This window comes from Conger conger, chromosome 3 (assembly GCF_963514075.1).
Source record: "Conger conger chromosome 3, fConCon1.1, whole genome shotgun sequence".
In the NCBI taxonomy this organism is placed as follows: Eukaryota; Metazoa; Chordata; class Actinopteri; order Anguilliformes; family Congridae; genus Conger; species Conger conger.
Window position 1 is genome coordinate 24,868,529 of NC_083762.1, and position 20,170 is coordinate 24,888,698.

At 41.6% G+C, this 20,170-nt stretch overlaps 1 protein-coding gene across 1 annotated transcript in view; it reads left to right on the forward strand.

Annotated features, from left to right (window-relative positions):
* tsc22d3 (TSC22 domain family, member 3) overlaps nucleotides 1-19,624 on the forward strand; it is a 45,982-nt gene extending 26,358 nt beyond the window's left edge. The window contains exons 2-3 of the mRNA XM_061236103.1: nucleotides 17,194-17,245; nucleotides 17,987-19,624. Of these exons, the coding sequence (XP_061092087.1) occupies nucleotides 17,194-17,245; nucleotides 17,987-18,238 (304 nt within the window). The 3' untranslated portion in view covers nucleotides 18,239-19,624. The remainder of the gene's footprint in view (nucleotides 1-17,193; nucleotides 17,246-17,986) is intronic.
* Nucleotides 19,625-20,170: the final 546 nt, after the last annotated feature.

Consider the following 20,170-nt stretch of genomic DNA (forward strand, 5'->3'; position numbering starts at 1 on the left):
ATCTAATGTTAATTGGTTGTTTGTGGGGCACTGTTCTCTCTCTGCACACCCTGTTTGGTGTGTACTTGGCTATGAGGCTAACAGAAGGTCTCCTCTCCGTGGTGTCTGGTGAGGATTAGAGTCAGTACCGTAACATGAAGCACAGATACACTCTGTCCTTATATAAAGGCAATATATCATTCATAATCCTGGAACGGAAGAAGGTGAAAGAGCAATGTGAACCCCAGAAGAGCGCCCCTCCCACACCCCAAACCCCAGACCGACCACCAACCCCCCGCCGCATACCCCACTGCAGATGGAGTCCGTTACATAACCCTGTCGTGACAGCGGGGAGTCCGTTTCTTCAGGAAGGCTGTGCTCCCCCACGCTCGCACCCACAGGAGGCCATTGTGTAATGGGACGCATCGATTAAAGCGGCCCCGGACTGGCCGCTTGTGGGTAATCTGCCTCGACACTTCCTGGTGGCCGGGAGGCAAAGACAATGCATTATTAACTAGCCCTGTGTGCGGAAACCGCAGGCTGGCCCGCTGCTATAGAGATACGGCCACATCTGGACCTACCCGTCGACACGCCGGCCATCAGATAGCGTGCCGCCGCTATAGGTACACGCTGTACCGTAGGTACTCCAGCTGGGTCCTGAAAAGTCCGCTACATATGCAGTTTTTCCTGTACGTGCAGCTCCGGTTGTGTTTGTGTTCCTTAGAGGGGAGCCACTGCAAAATACATTTAGAAAGACAGGGAGGCAGGGCTTACCTTATAGGTGCTTGCTGAAGGCTATAGACATCGGTGACTGCACTCACTTTGTGGAAAGCAGTTCATGCCTTTGTGGCATGTTGTGGGCTACGATGATTTCAGTGTTGCCCATGTCCTGGACGTAACACGAACGTGATGGGGTCTTGTGTGGATGATTCCGACATGGACAGACTGACAAACAAAGCACAGGGGAATGAAAGGCGGAACTTACATTGAAATGCCATTGCAAATTCCTTCCACTGCTGCTCAGATACAATAAATAGGATGCTGGGAAAGGATAAAAAATAAATAGATAGTCTGTAAATTGGGCTAAACTACACACAGCAAGCTATGTGGGCCATCATCACTGACCATAAGCAATTCCTAATTAGTCAGAACACAACCACGTTGAATTGTGCCCATAATTGAATTGTGGGTCAGTGCAATAACTGCATTTCTGCAGCCAGAGAGGGTAATGAGATTTCAACAATTGGTTGTGGTGATTTCAAACTGGACTCCTTTACTGGCTTCTGAATTGACGGGGAAACCGTGCTGGGTGGCTGCCTTTGAGAAAAGTACATTTCACTTAAGCAATGGTCAAACGGCCTTCTGCTGTTATTGTTTTTCCAACAGAAGCCGGGCTGAGTGTTACATCACTTGTACCTTCCCCGCTGAGCTGTCGTTTCTGAACAGCAGCTCAACATGGGTGCTCGCATGCGGGAGCTGTGTGCATGCCTGTCATTCTTGCGCGTCGTTGGAGAGTTCTAAGACCGATGATCGATGTCAGCTTGATCCAGCTGACACCGGAGCTGTCACCGGTCTCTATCCTGTTACCCCGCAGGCCATGGTTTAAGGCCGCGTGCCCCGCCCAGTGAACGCTAGGGAATGCCCGTCCCCTGAGGTAGACCTCGACTTTCCACGAGAGCCTCTCCTCTCGCAAGGGCAGGAACAGCAGCATGTCAGTATTCCCTGGCGATAAGCACGTGGGAGAACGGCTTATGTAAGACCGCGAACAACGCGGTTTTTGGGACTTTGTAAAAGGGGGAGAAATGGTCCACTGTGTGCAGTTCCCGTCGCTAAACAAGTTCAGATCCTGGCATGTGACTTGTCAGCGAGCTTTGTTCCCACAGCCCACCTCATGAACATGGCTATTGAGCCAGGCGGCCGCACAGAGGTGAACCGAATGAGCTCAGAGAGGCGCGAATGTATGGCTCTGACCCCCGCGACCTTTTGTTCTCGCGCCCTGCCGCTTTCCACAAGCGGTCTTGTTTAGTGCCCCGCGAAGCTGCCTCCTCAGGAGAGAGCCGGCCTCGCGTAAGGCCCTTTCAGACCGAACGTTTGCGGAACGGAAACCCCGCGAAAAAAAAGTGGCGGCTCAATCCGCCTTCATTTCGGTCTCGGAAGAAAAGGTAACCAGAGGATGCGCTGCAATTTTTTCACTCTCGCCTGACTGTCTGTGTCCATGGGAACGGGCAAGCAACAGGGACGAATGACTGGCAGGTTCTGAGTCTCGTTCATGCTGCAAATGGAGGGCCCTTCTGCTGGAGGACTCCAAGTAGCGTTTTGTTGCCTACTCAGCCGCCTGTCTCCGCTGCAGCTTAACTGCTGCGTGAAGGAGGACTCTTTCCCAGTGATGCACTTGCTGCACACACCCCCCCACCTTACCATTGGCTCGGCACTCCCTGTGTGCGCCTGGTCAGCTTATGTAAGTGCATGGAATCGGCGCTCTACTTGTGCGGTGGAGCGTGAAACACGGTACTTGAACATGCCAGTCTGGAACATGGATTATGCATGTGCACAATGGCCAGTGGTGGAGAAGAGCTGTGCTATGCTGTGCTCCTCTAGCCTATAATAATCCCACTACAATGTGACCATGAGGACCTACCTCGCCAATCACAGTTACATTTACAGTACCTACATTTAATTACTGTATTTGGACTCAAGCTTTAGGATAATTTGAAATAACTTGAATCATTTACTATAAAGATATAAACAGTTGGTAAGCAGACAGGCAGACTAGCACCAGCAGCAGGAAAAAAAACTGCATCCTCGGATCATTTCAGTGTGTTGTGTAAATTGTGTCAGGCTAACAGATTGACTCAGATAAATGCTTTAAATAATATATTATATCTTCTGAAATAATATATAATATTTCAGATATATTTTAAATAAGTATATTTTGAGGGATATATTATTGCCAAAATTACTAATTTGCCGATGATTTTTGTTAAACAACGATTAATTCATGAAATATTTGGCATGTGCTAATGGCATGTGTTATATGTGGATTTACCAACTAGCAATCCTCTTACTTTGCAATGCTCAATGTACAGCTGGCTGAGTTTGCATTAAGGCACTGCTGTGCTGTCAACCATGACAAATACAATGAAACCACTGATTTTTGTTCAAGGACACAAAATAGCATAGGACACATATTTACATTTAACCCCAGGTAATTTCCATCTCTGAGAAGAAAGCAGGTCAGTCACAGAAAAGTTCTTTCACTCAGCTGTACTTATCTGTACCATAATAAAATGACACTTTATTAGGAGGACCTGTACACTAGCTTGTTGATGCAAATATTTAATTCACCGATAATGTGGCAGCAATTAAATGCATAAAAGCATGCAGGCGTGGTCAAGAGGTTCACCTGTTTTCAGATCAAAGGTCAGAATGGGGAAGAAAATTTACTTTGACCGTGGGATGATTGTTGGTGCCAGAAAGGATCGATTGAGTATCTCAGAAACTGCTGATCTCCTGGGATTTTCACTTAGAACAGTCTCTAGAGTTTAGAGAGAATGGTTAAAAAAACAAAAAAACATTCATTAAGCAGCAGTTCTGCAGGCAAAAAACTTTGAGAGAGGTCAGTGTAGAAGGGCCAGACAGGTCGAAGCTGACAGGAAGGTGACGCAAATAAGCACACATTACAACAGTGGTATGCAGAAGAGCATCTCTGAACACACAAACCCACCAAAGTGGATAGGCTACAGCAGCAGAAGACCAATAAGTCTAAAATATAAGTGTAATAATCTAGTATAAGGTGTAGGGGAAAAACCTATGGCCCCGAATAAGGCTTCCTAATACTAGTGAGTGAAATAGCCATACATTACGATACACATTACAGCCTGTAGCTTGCATTGGATAAATGTGTAAAACATTGACCGTTTTTACCAGGGTGCGGTCTCGAGGTAGGGCACAAGGGCAGACATGTGGACACTTGAATCCCTGGATTTTGAGCGTCTCTGAATTAGGCCCAACCCTGCCTCACATCCCCACATCCTGAACTGTCTGGCACCCTGTCCTAAGCTGTCTGTGAGGAGACTGGCAGACAAAAAGGTTGGGCAATGTTGGGACGCATCTTTACCCAAGGGCGGGGCTCTCGCTGTGGAAATCCGTCAGGGAACACACAACACCTGGCAACACGATTAAGCACTGCTTTAGCCTGGTAAGTATTTGTATAGTGCATTATATAACAGTCTCTTTGCCCTTGTGTTGTAACATAGCAGGAACGTTGACTTGGCTGAGTGCATAGAATTGCTCTGGCAACCTGCAATTGTATGGGCACCTTTGCATAAAAATAGATAGTCATGCGCTTTGTTTCACCTCACAGAGCCAGTAATATATAGATGTAATTAATAACACAAATAGAATGGGCCCTCTCGCACATTAGCGAACACGCCCTTGATTGTGCAGGCTTAATGGAGCTCTTGGGTTTCAGCCACCCTGCATTATAATCTCTGATTATTCCCTGGTTATCAACAGATATTAGTTCAGAATAGGTGTGCTTCGCAGAATGTCAGCAAACAACTAACCTTGTTGCCACGACAAACCAGGGCTGAACAGATATTCTAGCCGGTTTTAGTGTATTGATGTTTTATGTTGAATTACAATAGCTGTAGTAATGCATTGGAACCTTTAATTGTTCTCCGTGTGCTTCAGAGTTGTGGGGGGTTGGGGTGGGGTTGCTCACCACAAGTTACCACCAATGTGTTGTTCTGAGCTGGGTGAGTCATGGCAGACATTTTGTTTTGAATGCTCACTAGACATCACCTGAGGTAGAATGGGGGGAGGATTTGAGGAATTAAGCTTGGGGCTTGGGGGTGATTAGATAAGTGTCAAGAAACATTTGGAATTTGACAAGGTCACTCTTCCACTACGACAAGCTGTTCATAGGATTCCCTTGAGTATGTTGTGAATGTAATGGAACAGTCTGTGCTTTCACAGTGATTTCACTCCAAATCAAGCAGCATGCATAATAGCTCAGGATCACTCACAGGGGATGAGTGGTGACTGCATTGCATTTTCTGCAAGCACCAGGAGAAGACAGGGAATCATCATTTCCTTTCTAGATCTGCCATCGATCTGTCTACACACCCACCATTACAGCCATCAATAAGACATCCACAAATCGGTTTGTAAAAAGGCGGCTAATTTAAGATGACAGCCTTATCAACCAAGAACAGACTAATGGTTTGTGGAGCTCCATTATGCTCTCCAATCTTAAATGTCATTAAGAGAATAATTATATTATTGAGATATACATAGCGAAACTAAGCTGAGCTACCACAGGCTCAAATTAGCTCAACAAGGCAAAATACCATCTCAAAGAATATATTTTTATCTTTTCAGGTTGAGAGTGTACAGAACACATCTTTCTCTGAATAACATGCTCTATATTGCCTCCACTACCTAAAAGTTAAATGTCTCTTGCTCTGTGTTAAATGTTTCTTGCTCTTCTTGCTTTTCTTGGCAGCTGGCAATTCTAGAACAGGACGCTCTGTCACAATGATCTCCAACTAATATGTAGGCCTCCTTCATAACTCGGTGTCTCTCTGCATATACACTCAGTGAGCACTTTATAAGGTATATTCAATATATTTTTTACACTTATTGGCCTTCTGCTGCTGTAGACTATCCACTTTTACCGGTCTATAAGTTTGGCGCGTTGTGTGGTCAGAGATGCTCTACTGCCAACCACTGTTGTAATGTGTGGTTATTTGCGTTACTGTCACCTTCCTGTCAGCTTTGACCAGTCTGGCCATTCTCCACTGACCTCTCTCATTAACAAGGTGTTTGTGCCTACAGAACTGCTGCTCACTTTAAATTTTTCGCACCATTCTCTACAAACTCTAGAGACAGTTGTCTCTATCCCTGGAGATCAGCAGTTTCTGAGATATTCCACCTTGTCTGGTGCCAACAATCATTCCAAGGTCAAAGTCACTTAGATCACATTTCTTCCCCATTTTGATCTGAAAAACAGCTGAACCTAATAAAGCGCTCACAGAGCGTACCTGTGCTCCAAGAGTGAACCCCCCTGACTGATTTGATCATTACACTTTTAAGCGAAAACACTTGATTTCTTCAAGTTTCACAGCTGAATGTGTTTTCAAAACTGTCTTTAGTCTGAGAGACAAGTGCAATTGAGAAAGTGGCCTATCTTGGATTGGCATTACAACTGGTGCAAATTTACTTTTTACTTACTCTAAAGAGCAACAGTAATTCAGGGAATAAGCAGGAAATGGTTCCAATGCTTCTTATAGATTAAATGGCAAATGTTTTCAGATGAGTTTAAGAGGACATATTATTATTATTATTATTATTATTATTATTATTATTATTATCATTAAGACAATATGAAGAAAGCTCAATGAAAATATGTACAAAACGCATTGTTTGACTGTGCAGAATTTAGAAAATATTGTATTTCACATAAACATTTTTGCCATGATCTAAAGAGAAACGTCAAGCCTCAGTTATGTAATAGATTGCTTACTGAAATGTGACCTTCCTTGTATTTACATTCATGGGAAAGCCAGACAACCTGATGTTGTGGAAACTAATTACATACTTTCAACCTCAGATGGAATGCAGGACAAAGATTTTAGACTTTCACACCTACTGAAGGGATTAAGTTGAACAGATTTCTGTTCATGTATGTTATGCGACTTTTTTTTCAAGCACAGTTTTATTCTGCCCACAAAAATGCATTCACAGAAAAGAAAGTATTGGTAATGAAATAAAACAATTCCTTAAAAGAATAGTTGCACAGCATCATATAAACAACTTGCTTCATGTTTAATTTGTTAAAGTCAGACCACTGTTTTCGTGTGACTGGTCCTTTTCTGGTAAAATACCATTCTATCATTAGTTTTCTTGCACAACACCACAGGGATTGTGGTCCTCTGGCACTTCTCAGAAAATTTTAATGATTGTCATTCCTGACTGCGTTCATTCCAGCCCTCTTCAACATGATTTATAGGTAAGTTGATTAAAACTGTAACTATAAACTCCAAAAAGACCTGCAGATTTGTATTGTTGATTCCCAAAGGGGAATGGGGTTTTGTTTTCCTAAAATGTCACACATTATTGCGGTAGCTTCTAACATCAAAAACATTCTTTTGCATAGGTCATGTAAGTCAGTGCATAACTGTGTAGTGTCATGAGGGGAAATGTGAAAGGAAATAGGTAAACAGTGCATTAAGGTCATGAAAAGTGACCTCTGTGCACTTCTCAGAAAATTTTAACGACTGTCATTCCTGACTGCGTTCGTCCAGCCCACCTCAACATGATTTAGAGGTAGGTTGATTAAAACAGTAACTTTAAACTGCAAAAAGACCTACAGGGATATCCCATTGAACTGTTGGAATGAATGTTATTTCACTGAACAAAAAAAAGGTTTAGACACCAGACCAAATTGGAATTCAGAGAGAATTTTGAGGTCATAATCATAAAGTTTTTTGTTAACTTTAAAAGAACACGACAGGTCGAAGGACGATGATGACTGTATAAATAGAACACACTGCCTGGTAGCATGGTTTACATTTACACTTACATTTTAGCTACTAGCTATGGCTCTTAGTCAGAGTGACTTGGCACCACAATTAGTCTGGTGCAGTGTGAGCTACTGTGCCAGGCATGTAACCAAAAGATCATTCCCAGGTGGGGTTCCTCAGCTTCAAAACAAATGTGCATGGTTACCTATAATACACAATGCTAGTAAAAACAGGGGCAACCTGTAGTGGTTAAGAAACCTGACTTGGACCCGCAAGGTCGGTGGTTCGATCCCCGGTGTAGCCACAATAAGATCCGCACAGCCATTGCTCCAGGGGAGGATTGTCTCCTGCTTAGTCTAATCAACTGTACATCAGCCAAAAATGCCATTCATTAATGTAGTGTAAAACACCAAAGAAATCATTACACAGGGACTGCACCACACTCTTCTAACCGTCTGCAGGATTCACTTGTCACTTCCCTTTACTTGGATCTGTGTTCCTATCCAAACCTTGCAGACCCAATATAAAGGCAAGTTTGAAAGGTTTTGATTCTGTAAACACAGAGGCTTGTTGGAAATTTCAGAAAAATGATTCATCTTGCATTCATAAACACAAGATATTGCAGCTTTTTCTCGTTTGGTTGCAGGCAGGAACATAAGTTATATATAACAGAAGATCTGTATTAGAAGATCTTCTTCTAACAGCGGAAAGTTGCTAAATAACAGTCCAGACGTAATGCCGTGTATCTACAAAACTCCCCTCAACATTGAACTTTTATTACTTAATACATACTGTATAGTTGAATAGTGCTATTACTTAATACATACTGTATAGTTGAATAGAGTTTGACATTTCTGAACTGAATTCCCACAGCTCCTCTCAAAAAAGGAGAAAATATGATGTAGAAACACTGGTATAAATCATAAGTGATGACATGAAGCACAATAACTATTTTTCTGTATTGCAACATTACAGTTTCTTGAACTTGGTCCCATATGTGCCTCTCATGCTCACACACAGGAAATGTCTATTAAAGTAATACTTAGTAGTAATATACAGACCATATATATTGCCATAGTAATATACAGCCCCAACTCCAGGGCCCAAGACACTGTAGCTGGTTAGCCCTCCTGACAGCGGCTCTGGACAGGGATGGTGTCGGGGCTGTGGTTAAAATGACCACTCACAGCCAGAAGCCCTCGTTCACACAGGCTGCTGCTGTGTCTGGGAGCCAGGCCCGTTTCCACAGAGATTTTGCTCATCTATCTTCCTGCTCTTTATGAGGGAGAGGGAGAGAGGGAGGGAGAGAAAGGGGGGTGCCGGGGGAGTACTGGACGGTGAAAGCATCCCGGTTTCTCGAACCTCCTCCCTCTGGCACGGACGGGACGGGATGGGACTGACACCACTGTTTGACCTCACCACACTGCCAGCCTGGCCAGACCGCTCTCACCCACTGCACTGCACTCCGGCAAGCAGCTGCCCCAACGCCGCCGTCGCACAGCCTGAAAACCGAGCGCGCTATGAACTACTACCAGCCTCCGTACTCCCCCAGTATATTCAGGAGGAGGGACCGGTAAGTGCCACACAGCCCAGGTCAGACAGTCGGGTTTCGCAATCGCACCGGTGAGCGGCTGTGGTGATGGTTTTGCATAGACAAGGGCAAAGTCAAGTGTAGCACAAGGAAGGCAAGCGTGAATTCATATGCATTAGGTGACAGCTTGCTCATTTTCAACTGCAATTTCCTTACTTTGGACATCAGTTCCCTTTTTAATGAACATATTTTGGGCTGGAACCCGCAAAACTTCAATTATAATTCTGAGTAATAAAGCTCTGTACTTTCCTCAAACTGCAAAGTAGAAGAGTCTCTCAGTGCCATTGACAGCGCGTGAATGCATCAAACATCTGGTCGTTTTTGAACTAGTTCAATGTATTATTGTATATTTTCTGTTTTCTTGTTGTTGGGAAGTTTGGATCTGTCTAAACTAATATTATCGTGTTTTTGTAAGGATTGGGTGTGCCTTAGTACATTCTTTCATCACATTCTTCCTGGCACAAGCTTTTGTTTCATTGTGAACTCTAAGAGGGTGATTTAGAAACATGTAATGATCTGTAATTTTTTGTAATGAAATTGTCAGATAAAAGCCTCTTAAAGCACAGATAAATATCCGAGAGATATAATACGTCAAACGGATTACCACCGCAGCTTTGAATGTAGCCTGTCTATTATGATGTGGGCAGGGCAAGGCAGACGGTATTATATTTCAATAAAAACATACATGATACCCGTGGTGCAACAGAGCAGTCAGACTTATGCAGAAAACGCCTATCCGTGGTGAAAGGTGCTTTTATACAGACGGCAGATAAATATTTACTGTAACTGTAACTGTCATAAATCTGTAGAAATTACAGGAAGTAGTGTATTTTCTGTCATATGCCTCCCATACATTTTGTAATTTGTGACAAGACAAAAGAAAATACTGCAACAGAAAAAAAAAAAACCCTACGCAATGTATCCTATTATATCCTATTCTTTTGAACACATATCACATATGTTAATTGTTTCTGGCCCGAAATGGCGTGATAGTGTTTGCGTTGTACAGGTCATAAAATGAAACTCAGTCATAATGTTTGTCTTTTGTGGACTGCCGTTGAATTGCATGCGATTGTGTGAGAGCAGAGAGAGTCAGAGATATCTCCTGCAGCCTCTGTGGGACCCATCTATGCGTACATTCAGTCTCTACTGTCTGCGTCTTTGTAACATTCACTAAAGAGCAGCTGTTGACAAAGCCGAATGCACACACGCACACGCACGTAGGCATTCTCACAAGTCCCACTAAAAGACAAAACGCAACCCCGTTCTCATTTAAAGTACACGGTAATTGTTTTCTCAGTCTGTGTTTTTTACTGGATGCATTTTTTTAAGGAAGCGGTCTATCGTTAACATGGGTGGCTAGCGTCTGCCAAGGTCTGGAGAGTTTGAGTTTCCTTCAACCTGAGGAGAAGTGTTTACAATGCCCGGCGTTTTTTTTCCCTGGCTCTTAAGCATGGAAAGATGAGAATGCTGAAGAAGGGGAGAGGCTGGCTGTAAACACTGCGGTGCCTGGGAGCCTGCCATGTCTCCTGGGAGTTTGAGGACACCTGATGATAGCTGCACCGAGCCGGCCCAGAGAGCAGGGCCCAGCCCTGGGACCCACAAAGCCAGTCTTTATCATAAATCACAATCCAACAAGACCCTTTTGTGCGGGCGATGCCCTGCCAGCTCCTGTGACAGGCCGTTCTCTATGGTGCCGAGTGCGCTGGAGCCGGGTGCTGATGCCCGGAGGACTGAGAACTGGACTCCGTGCAGCTCACGCTGGTCCTCTGTCTTCTCACACAGTCCTGCATTGAAAGTGTAGAGCAGAAATAAACGCTCAACTTTAGAAAATGCTCAGGGTTCTCTCCCCCAGTGACAGACAGTAGACGTATGGTGCTCTCAATGGTGTGAGCAGCGCTAACTAGAGGCTTCCACACATAAGTCCTCCACAGACCTCATCTCTCATCTCATTATTATCACCCATTGTCAATTCACATGACTGAGTATATTACCAAAGGTCTCGAGGGAGCAACAACAGGGCACAAACTGGACCACAAAGTATGTTATACCCCACACTCTATTATCATCTCTGGGCCACACCGTACTGAGATTGCATATAAGAAGAAGAAGAAGAAGAAGAAGAAGAAGAACAACAACAACAACAACAACAACAACAACAACAACAACAACAATATAATAAGAAAATTATATAATACCATATTTACGTGGGCAACAAAGCAGCACTATGCTTCATTCTGTTGCCTGCATGGGTTCTTACAGGAGGGAATTAACCTTTGCCCATTAAACTGACTGTCCTGCTGGCTATTACATCAGCAGAATGGTGACATGGGAGCTCCCGTCTCTTCCACTGCCTTGAGACCGAATCGAATTGAGCAGCTGTACAGCATGGCATGAAATCGAGGTGGACAAGTACTGCAGATGTTAATAAGAGTGCAGTGCCTTCCCCTTGAATCTCATTAGTGCAGAGCTGCATGCAGTCTGCTCCCCTGCATTGTTTCCTGGAAACATTTACATAACACGCTAAATCCGCACTTTCGGAAAACTGAACCGAGCGCCCAACTCGCCAAACTAAATTTGACACATCAAAGGTATGAACTGATAACTTAGGCTATTGTGAGGAGGCGAACCTTCACTGATGAGGTCCAGTTCTGCTCTGATTCTGGGTATTCTGTACAAAGCACAGACATGACTGCCTTTTAACTATAGGAGCACTAATTCAGTATTTTACCCACCTTCAGCAAGAATCACCCTGTTTGTTAACAGACATTGTTTCGGAGCGGGCAAGAGTTATCGTTATGATAATTACTGTATCATACTTTGACAAATGTGACAGAAAAGGGAATGTACAGGATTTGAAAGTAATTCTGCAATTCTAGTAGTGATTGTAGATTCTGTGTAGATTCTAAGCACTATGTTTCCTTGTGTTTGCTTCCTCTGGTGTAAGATCATTGTTCTTCATAAGACCCTTTCAAACCCCATTTGAATTGATCATACAAATCAGCTCAAAGCCTTACTTTGACTCTAGGACAGAGACAGGCACAGGTTTTTGTTTACAATGTCAACCAAAGTGTTTAGGACATAGACTATAACCTTAGTGTTTAGGACATATTTATTTTTGGAATAAAACAACAAAATGAATGGTGCTGGAAGGCGATAGAAGAATCTGAGCCAGCTGGATCTGAAAAATGGCCATTGTCTCTAGTCTAGAAACAATTTAACTTATGGCACAAGACACTGGTCTTTATCAGAGTCATTTCAGAGTCATTCATTGAAACTCAGTTCATTGCTTGAAAATATCTTCATAGAATGTTATAGGTACATTTTCAGTTCATGAATTCAATTTCCAGTGGAGGCAGATGATTTCAGTATTTCAGTAAGAAAAGGGAAGTGTACAGTAGCAGAACACTGCAGCATTGTTATGTAATGACTTCGCAAAGTATTTGGATTGGTGCTCTAAGAAATAACATTTTACATAATATAACTTTTGCACAGACATTGGAAATCTTCCTTCAAACAGCAAATGCCTCAAGGGTACTGATTTAAATTCAAGCTACATTTTAGTTTTTTTAGTTTTTTTCATGATTATTTATGAGAATTGCAACACAAAATGCTAATTCACTGTTTCCTGCTGTTCTTTAGTATTCAGATGCAGTAAGACCACCTGTTGGATACAAAATGTCTGGCTTGAACAGAATTAAAATGATATTTTTTCTAATTTCTAATTTACTGGGGTCATAACTAAACACAGAGAGACAGTGAGAACAAGTCACGACACGTAGCTGTCTATGGTTGCCAGGCATGACTACATGAAAGCAATGCATGGTCTAATGCTTTTATCACCTGTCTGCCAGGTCATACAGGTGGTAAAGAGAGACAATAGGGATGGTCAAGGGCTTACTATTTTCACAGAAACACCTTGGTATTATGTTGTAAAAGCCAGCTGAGTCCTTTCATAGGTGTGACCCAAGATGCATTTTTCATGTTAACCCAATGAGCTACAAAGAATGGCAAAAAAAAATGTATTATCACATTTTAACTAGTACCGAATACTAGTACACTTTATGATTGCTACAGTATTATATCACTTGGACCTGCCTGTCAGTGTACTGTACTATTATCTAAGTCAATCTCAGTTTATGCTAAATGCCAAGTGGCAAAACAGAACTACATTCAATGTCCTGTATTTTGCTCAGCTTGGTATAGAATTATATACATACATTTATTTCATTGTAATGTCATTATTCCCCTCCTTCAATGGCACTTGGCACCGAACTCTTTCAAGTGCACAGGGACAAGCCATTGTGACTGCATTGCAGGGGTCTGACATGGAATAAGCCACTCATAACTCAATAACTCGCGTGTAATAAATATTTCAGAAACTACAGCTACAAATAGTCCTTGCATTTACATGGCTCTTAGCAAGGGCTAACCTCTGAACATCAGCAGTGCAAGACTAGAAATTCTCTTGAAGATCATCGTATTAACCCAATGGTTGTAACTCAGATACTCCATCACATAAGCAGGGCTGGTATCTTATATGACCAGACACAATAATTGTGTTCACAATACATGATGTGGGAACTGAAAGGTGTAAGGCAGCTTGTAGCCTAGTGGCTGAGGTACATGACTGGGACCCAGAAGGTTGGTAGTTCAAGCCCTGGTGTAGCCATCTGAACTGTTAGGACCTTGAACAAGGCACTTAACCCCACATTGCTCCAGGGAGATTGTCTCCTGCTTCATCTAATCAATCAAAGTTGCTAAAATGCATCAGCTAATAATAACTATAATGTAACAATAATATCATTTCAGGAAAATAACTGTAATGGGTGTATACAGCAGTCTGACAAAGCAAATCATCTCCTGCAATACTGTTGCCTGCCTACTTTTCTGAAATTCACAAAGCTTCACCAAATACTTTTCCAAAGCATTGGGACTGGTAACCCAGGAAAGCCAAGCCTTAGGCAGGATACATTAAAAAAATAAACTCTGGACTTGTATTATATTAAAAACAGAAATGCTAGCCTTGCATTACATTCTGATAAAGAAAAACACCATGGCATTCATAATGTCACCTGCACAACAGGAGCACGGAAAAAAATAACATGGAATAAGAACAAAAAATAAAATAGTTATTTTGTTAATAATTGTATATGAACTGCCAGCACCTAACTGTTTTTGAAAAATAATCAATGCCATATTTAATATGTCATTCAAAGACTCTCTCTGTCTGCTGTTGTAAGAACTAAAAGGAATGTTGTCAGGGCTACTGAACCAGTTTCTTTGGATGCAGGCTAACTCAATGAGTATTATAAGCACAAACTGATAACCTAGTTAATAATTTCCTGCAACAATTATTGAGGTTAACACACTTATGCAATATAATAATTTATCAGATGGATTGTATCAAAGCGACTTACAAAAGTGGATTTTCCGTAATCAAACAACAGAAGAGCTAGCAATAGTCATATAAGAGCCACCTTTAATGTGCTATCCTAAACACATGCAAGAGTTGCCTACCGCTGGTTATAAGTCTATCTGCGCTGGTTCTTATGACAATATGACTTCCATTTTTGTCAATAAATCACCTGTAGGCCTACTTGCTTTGAATGTGGGACAACCTTTTTTATATGTTATTTATGTCATTGTATTACATTAACAGTACAACAAAGTCATTTTTTGTATCCTGCGATGCAATATATTTTATATTTTCTGTAAGAATTGTGTGTTTAGCCATATTAGTCCAAATTCCACGCATGAACCCATTTCTCCCTGATCAGCAGTTAAAGCATGGATAGTAACAATATTATATTTCACCGCTAGATGTCAGTATACGTTGATGAGAGGGGTGAAGGAAAACTACTGGGACTGGTAAACATTTTACAGGAAGCAGTTACTCTGAACAAATTAAGGGTTTGTTGTTGTTGTAGATTTTATTTTTTGTTAGAAAAGAAAATGCATGTAAAACATTTGATAAATATGACCATACAACACGGATAGCAACAGCAACAGCAATAACACATAATAATAATGATGATGACAAAAAATAATAATAAACTAAAATTAATAATAATAATAATAATAATAATAATAATAATAATAATAATAATGATAATAATAATAATACTAATAATAATAATAATAATAATAATAATAATAATAATAATAATAACAGTTTAATCAATTCAATTAAATCAATATTGCATTATTAATGTATGGATTAATCTTTCTATTGCGATATATTTGAATGAAAACAGACTAAAGCACTACTGAAATTAAACAATATCAAGCACTGAATAGTCCACTGCATGTCGAACAGGCTAGATAATCATTGAGTTAAAACAATGCACATAAAGAGTACTACAACATCTCTGGTTAAACTCTGAATGTTGCAAGGATCATTCAGAACAATTTGTAGAATCAGCAGGAAAATATTAATCGATAAACTGCATTGGCGATTGAGCCATTGCCAACACCTGTACTCTGAGCGTTGATGGAAATTACAGCGGCACTGCGGAAACTGATTATTGGTCTTGTAAAATGCCACTGGCATCGAACACAATGTACAACGAATGTTAATTATATATGTGGAGTAACAGTTGAGTACAAATAAAGTATACCCTGCGTACCATACCAAAGTACTGATGTAGATGTCAACAACACACTTTTAGAAGCTTTTGAGAATAACTGACTTTTTTGTATTGCTTATTTATTATTCAAAAGGTATATGCAACACGATGCTTGCGGTTGCTATTGGAAATTCTGGTGGAATGGTTAGAAATTTAAGTAAAAAGTAATAGGCTAATTATTGAAATAATTTTCGGTGTAATTGAGCATATATGGTGATTAAATTTGTGATTTATGGAATATACATATCTTCGGCTGACGAACCTATTGTTGAAATGTCTATTTATAATATATATATATATATATATATATATATATATATATATATATTATAAATCGGTGTGGAGCTCACTGCAGCTCAACATTACCTTTACTGCTCATAAGGTTCAGAGAGGGGGCAGGGAAATAGTACACTAGAGCCTCATTTGAATAATATATTCCAACGTCATTCGTAGACGTGTTTGACGTAAGCAGTAGTTCATATATATTTCCCGTTCTCCGAAATAGAATCATTCGTCTGTAGAGCAACTGAAGTTGTGAATACGCACACTACGCAGCTCTCATCAGTAAAACGAAAGCAATCTGGGATTATATCTTGTTACACAACACATCGCAAAAGTGGCGAGAAGCATTCTTCAGACGGGTCTCATACTTAATATGAGCACGGAAATGTTCAAATCTCCAATGGAAGTCGCAGTCTATCAACTGCACAACTATTCCATCTCATTCTTTTCCTCGTTGCTAGGAGGAGATGTTGTTTCGGTTAAACTCGACAACAGGTAAATATGCGGATTGTTTAGCTTTTCGCGACTAAAATGTTTCATATATCTGCAAAACTGGTGATTTGGTTTTAAGAAATGGGAGTGTAGACTTTATTTGTGAATGTTCTGTAAAAAAATTTTTTTTTACATTTTGAACGTTATAGTGCACGCATATAGCCTATAATATTTTTACGTATTGAATTGTTCAGATGCTGAATGTAACATACATGAGCTAAAATCCAGTTGGCACTGGAAGAGTATTCACTCGATTCCCCATTGCTTTAGAAAAGCTATTGTTTTATGTACCGTTAGACAATGCGCTTTCGGATGCATTACATTAGCTAACATTAGTTAAATATTCTTCATGCCTCTGAATACGCGTGTAAGTCCTTAGGCTGAGCAAGAACAAAATGTTTTTAGCCGTCTGGTACAGCCAGCTTGCTCATTGATTCAGGGAGACCGGTCTGAACGAGTTCTTACCCGTCTGAGAAAAACATACCGTTTTCATTTAATGTACAGCCTACTGTAGACTGCTTCCAAGATGTATGTTACGTAACACTTGCATTTGCATTCGCGTAGCCTACTCTGCTACCAGATCTCGCTGGTTCTGACAAATATCCCAGCCAGCATTTGGATTATTCTTCCTGTTCATCTTGTTTGGGTTTTTGGGCAAACACCTGATGTATCGTCTTTTCTTTTTACCCCATAGTGCCTCTGGTGCTAGCGTTGTGGCCATTGACAACAAGATCGAGCAGGCAATGGTAAGTGAGAACCGCTGTATACCAACGATTCTGTTTGTGACAATAGCAACCACTGCTTTGTGGAATGAAAAGGGGACAACCCCATTGTATATCCACAATCCACATGCCAATTAAGGCTACCTCCCACCCTGCTGCTTGCAATATGGCTTATCTGTGTCAATCGTTAGTTCTTGCCAGGCCTGGAGAACATCTGGTTCCATTATCTTGTTGGGTTGAGGGTGCTCCATTATGCCTGCATTGACAAAAGTTCACATGGATGGTGCACGAGTGTGCTGACCTCAACAGTAATTACTGCACTGTAGTGAGCTAGTGACAGTGGTGATAAAGTGGAAGCACACCATTGTTAGTCAGATGGTCTAAAATTAGCAGAAAGTGGCACTGGCCATTTTTGTCACAGAAGAAATAGATATAAGGAAAATGGAAAAATTAATAATTGCCCAAGAAAATTTATGCGCTGTTTGGTTGGGGTTTGGGTAAACCTATAAGGCCTCTGTACCCTGCTATAATTATTAGACAAAACAAATCCAAACACGTATAGTACATATAGCTACTGTAGCCCTTTTGTCTAAATAAAAATAAAAATATACACCCATACATGGGTATGTCACCCTGTCTGGGTCTGCACATACTTTCAAATCCAAGCATGCCTGCAATGCGGTATAGTGTTTCCCGCGGCGTGTGGATATTCGTGTTTATGTAACTCAGTCCTAACGGCCTCTCGCTCTTGTTTTTCTCTTATAGGATCTTGTGAAGAACCACCTGATGTACGCCGTCCGGGAGGAGGTGGAAATTCTGAAAGAGCAGATTAAGGAGCTGGCGGAAAAGAACAACCAGCTGGAGCGGGAGAACAGCCTGCTGAAGAACCTGGCCAGCCCGGAGCAGCTGGAGAAGTTCCAGTCCCGTCTGCCCTCGGACGAGGCCCAGCTCCCAGAGAGCCAGCCGTCCGGCACGCCTGACCTGGGCACACTGCTCTGCTCCGGCTCTGCCGTGTGAGTGGCTCTGTCTTGGGGCGGGCAGAGCCACAGGCCTTACCTGATAGGCCCAAAACCATGTCGCTGCACATCTTCTACGAAGCTGGCTGTACAGGACGAGAGAAAAACGAAACGAAAGCCCAGACTTTCATAGCGGCCCAGCCTGTTTTCTGTGTAATCTTAAAGATGAATGTGTAAAGAGGGCACTTAACGCGCCAGAGAATGGTAGTGTTTGGACAGGAGAGAACCCCTCCGGTTCTAGGGGGCTAGCTCTCTTCTCCACCTCCCCCCCCCTGCTCCCCCGGCGACGAGGGGGAGAGGGTCATGTGACAGGGCTGGTCCGGTGTCCTGACTCAGGGGGGTGCCTGAACGGCACCGTCCATCGCTTGGCAGATCCACGCCAAGTAAAAAAAGAATCGCTCCAGAGATGTGGAGAAAGACAGAGAAAGGGGGAGAGAGGGAGGGAAGAACGTCCGCCCTGTCTCTCACAACAGCCCTGTGGATTTCTCACTTCTGAAGCACGGCGGTTTGGAAATCCAAAAACAAGAAAAACAAAACTTTGCGTCCATACAGAACAGTTCCCTCCTCAGCCTTCATCTTTTAGTTTTATTTTTTATTTGTTTTAGTTTTTGCTTTTGATTAGCAAAAACAAGAGAGGCAGAAACTCCTGGACTGGTGGATCCAGGGGTGGGACTCTTGAACAGGGCTGATCTGCTCTGCGTCACTGATTACTGTGCGGTTCATTATAGATCACGTTGCTTGTATACTCTGCAGTCAGGGTCATGCTGCTTAAGGGGGAATCGATTAAAGTCCTGCTTTTTTTTACCTTTGTTTTGTGAAACAGAGCAAAGTTTTATATATTTTTGTTTTGATTTGTCAGTAGGAGCATTGTAACTGCCATGAGACGAATAATGCCGAAGAAATCCATACAAATTTGCATAGCTCTGTAAATTTGTACATAGCATAAAGTGAAGTATGTGGAATTGCGTCAATGGATAAATGCAGCTGATGTTTTTTTTTTTTTTTTTTTTTGCGGCAAGTGCACTCCCAGTATAAGACTGATCTGCTGTTTTTATGCCATAGAACTGATGACACCAACCCGGGACTCCTAAAAAAAAAAAAAAAAAAAAAAAAAATGCAAGAGACGGGTGTCAGACTGTTATCCGAAAATAGAAACACAATTTCAACCTGAAAGATGTGTTTTTCTAGCTACCAAAGACTTGCATCATATACTCAGAAATCAACCTGGACCATGTGTTAAACTCACAGGGAGAAGTCTTGTTAGCAGTTGTAATTACAAAACAAGGGGTATTGTTGCTGTATTGTGTCCATGAAGACAGACTGCGGGTATTCACAATGATGTATGGATACAAAATGCACATTGCAATAAACCTTATGTTTACACAAATGCCACTCTTCTCTCTTACTTATGTGCTTGCTTTCTGAAGCATACAGTCATTTCAGTGTATTTTAGTGATTTATCTGTATCTGTAGGTATTACAATCACAAAAAGTTACAATATATAAATGCCAGCTTTATCCTACAGACTTAATTTATCGTTCATGTTGCTATGAAACACTTTGCCTCCATAAAATGTTATTAGTTCAGTTATGAAACACTGTACAGTATGTAGAGCTATATGAGACCCATGGCACCAACAACTATTATTAGTATTTATATTTACATCCACCATTAAGGGCATCTGGAATTCACACAGTAACCACTAACCACTATATCACAGATGTTAATGTATTAACATCCAGTGGGATATTTTGCATGGAAAAAATGTAGAGGAACTAGTTATTTTCAAACACCACATACCCAGATTTAATGTTTCTCTTGTGTCACATGGTGTTACGACCATGTTGGAAATTCTACATGGTTTTTTCTGCCTGGATGAAGAAACTATTTCATTTAATTTGCATTTTCACCAAGGATGCTTTCACACATTCCA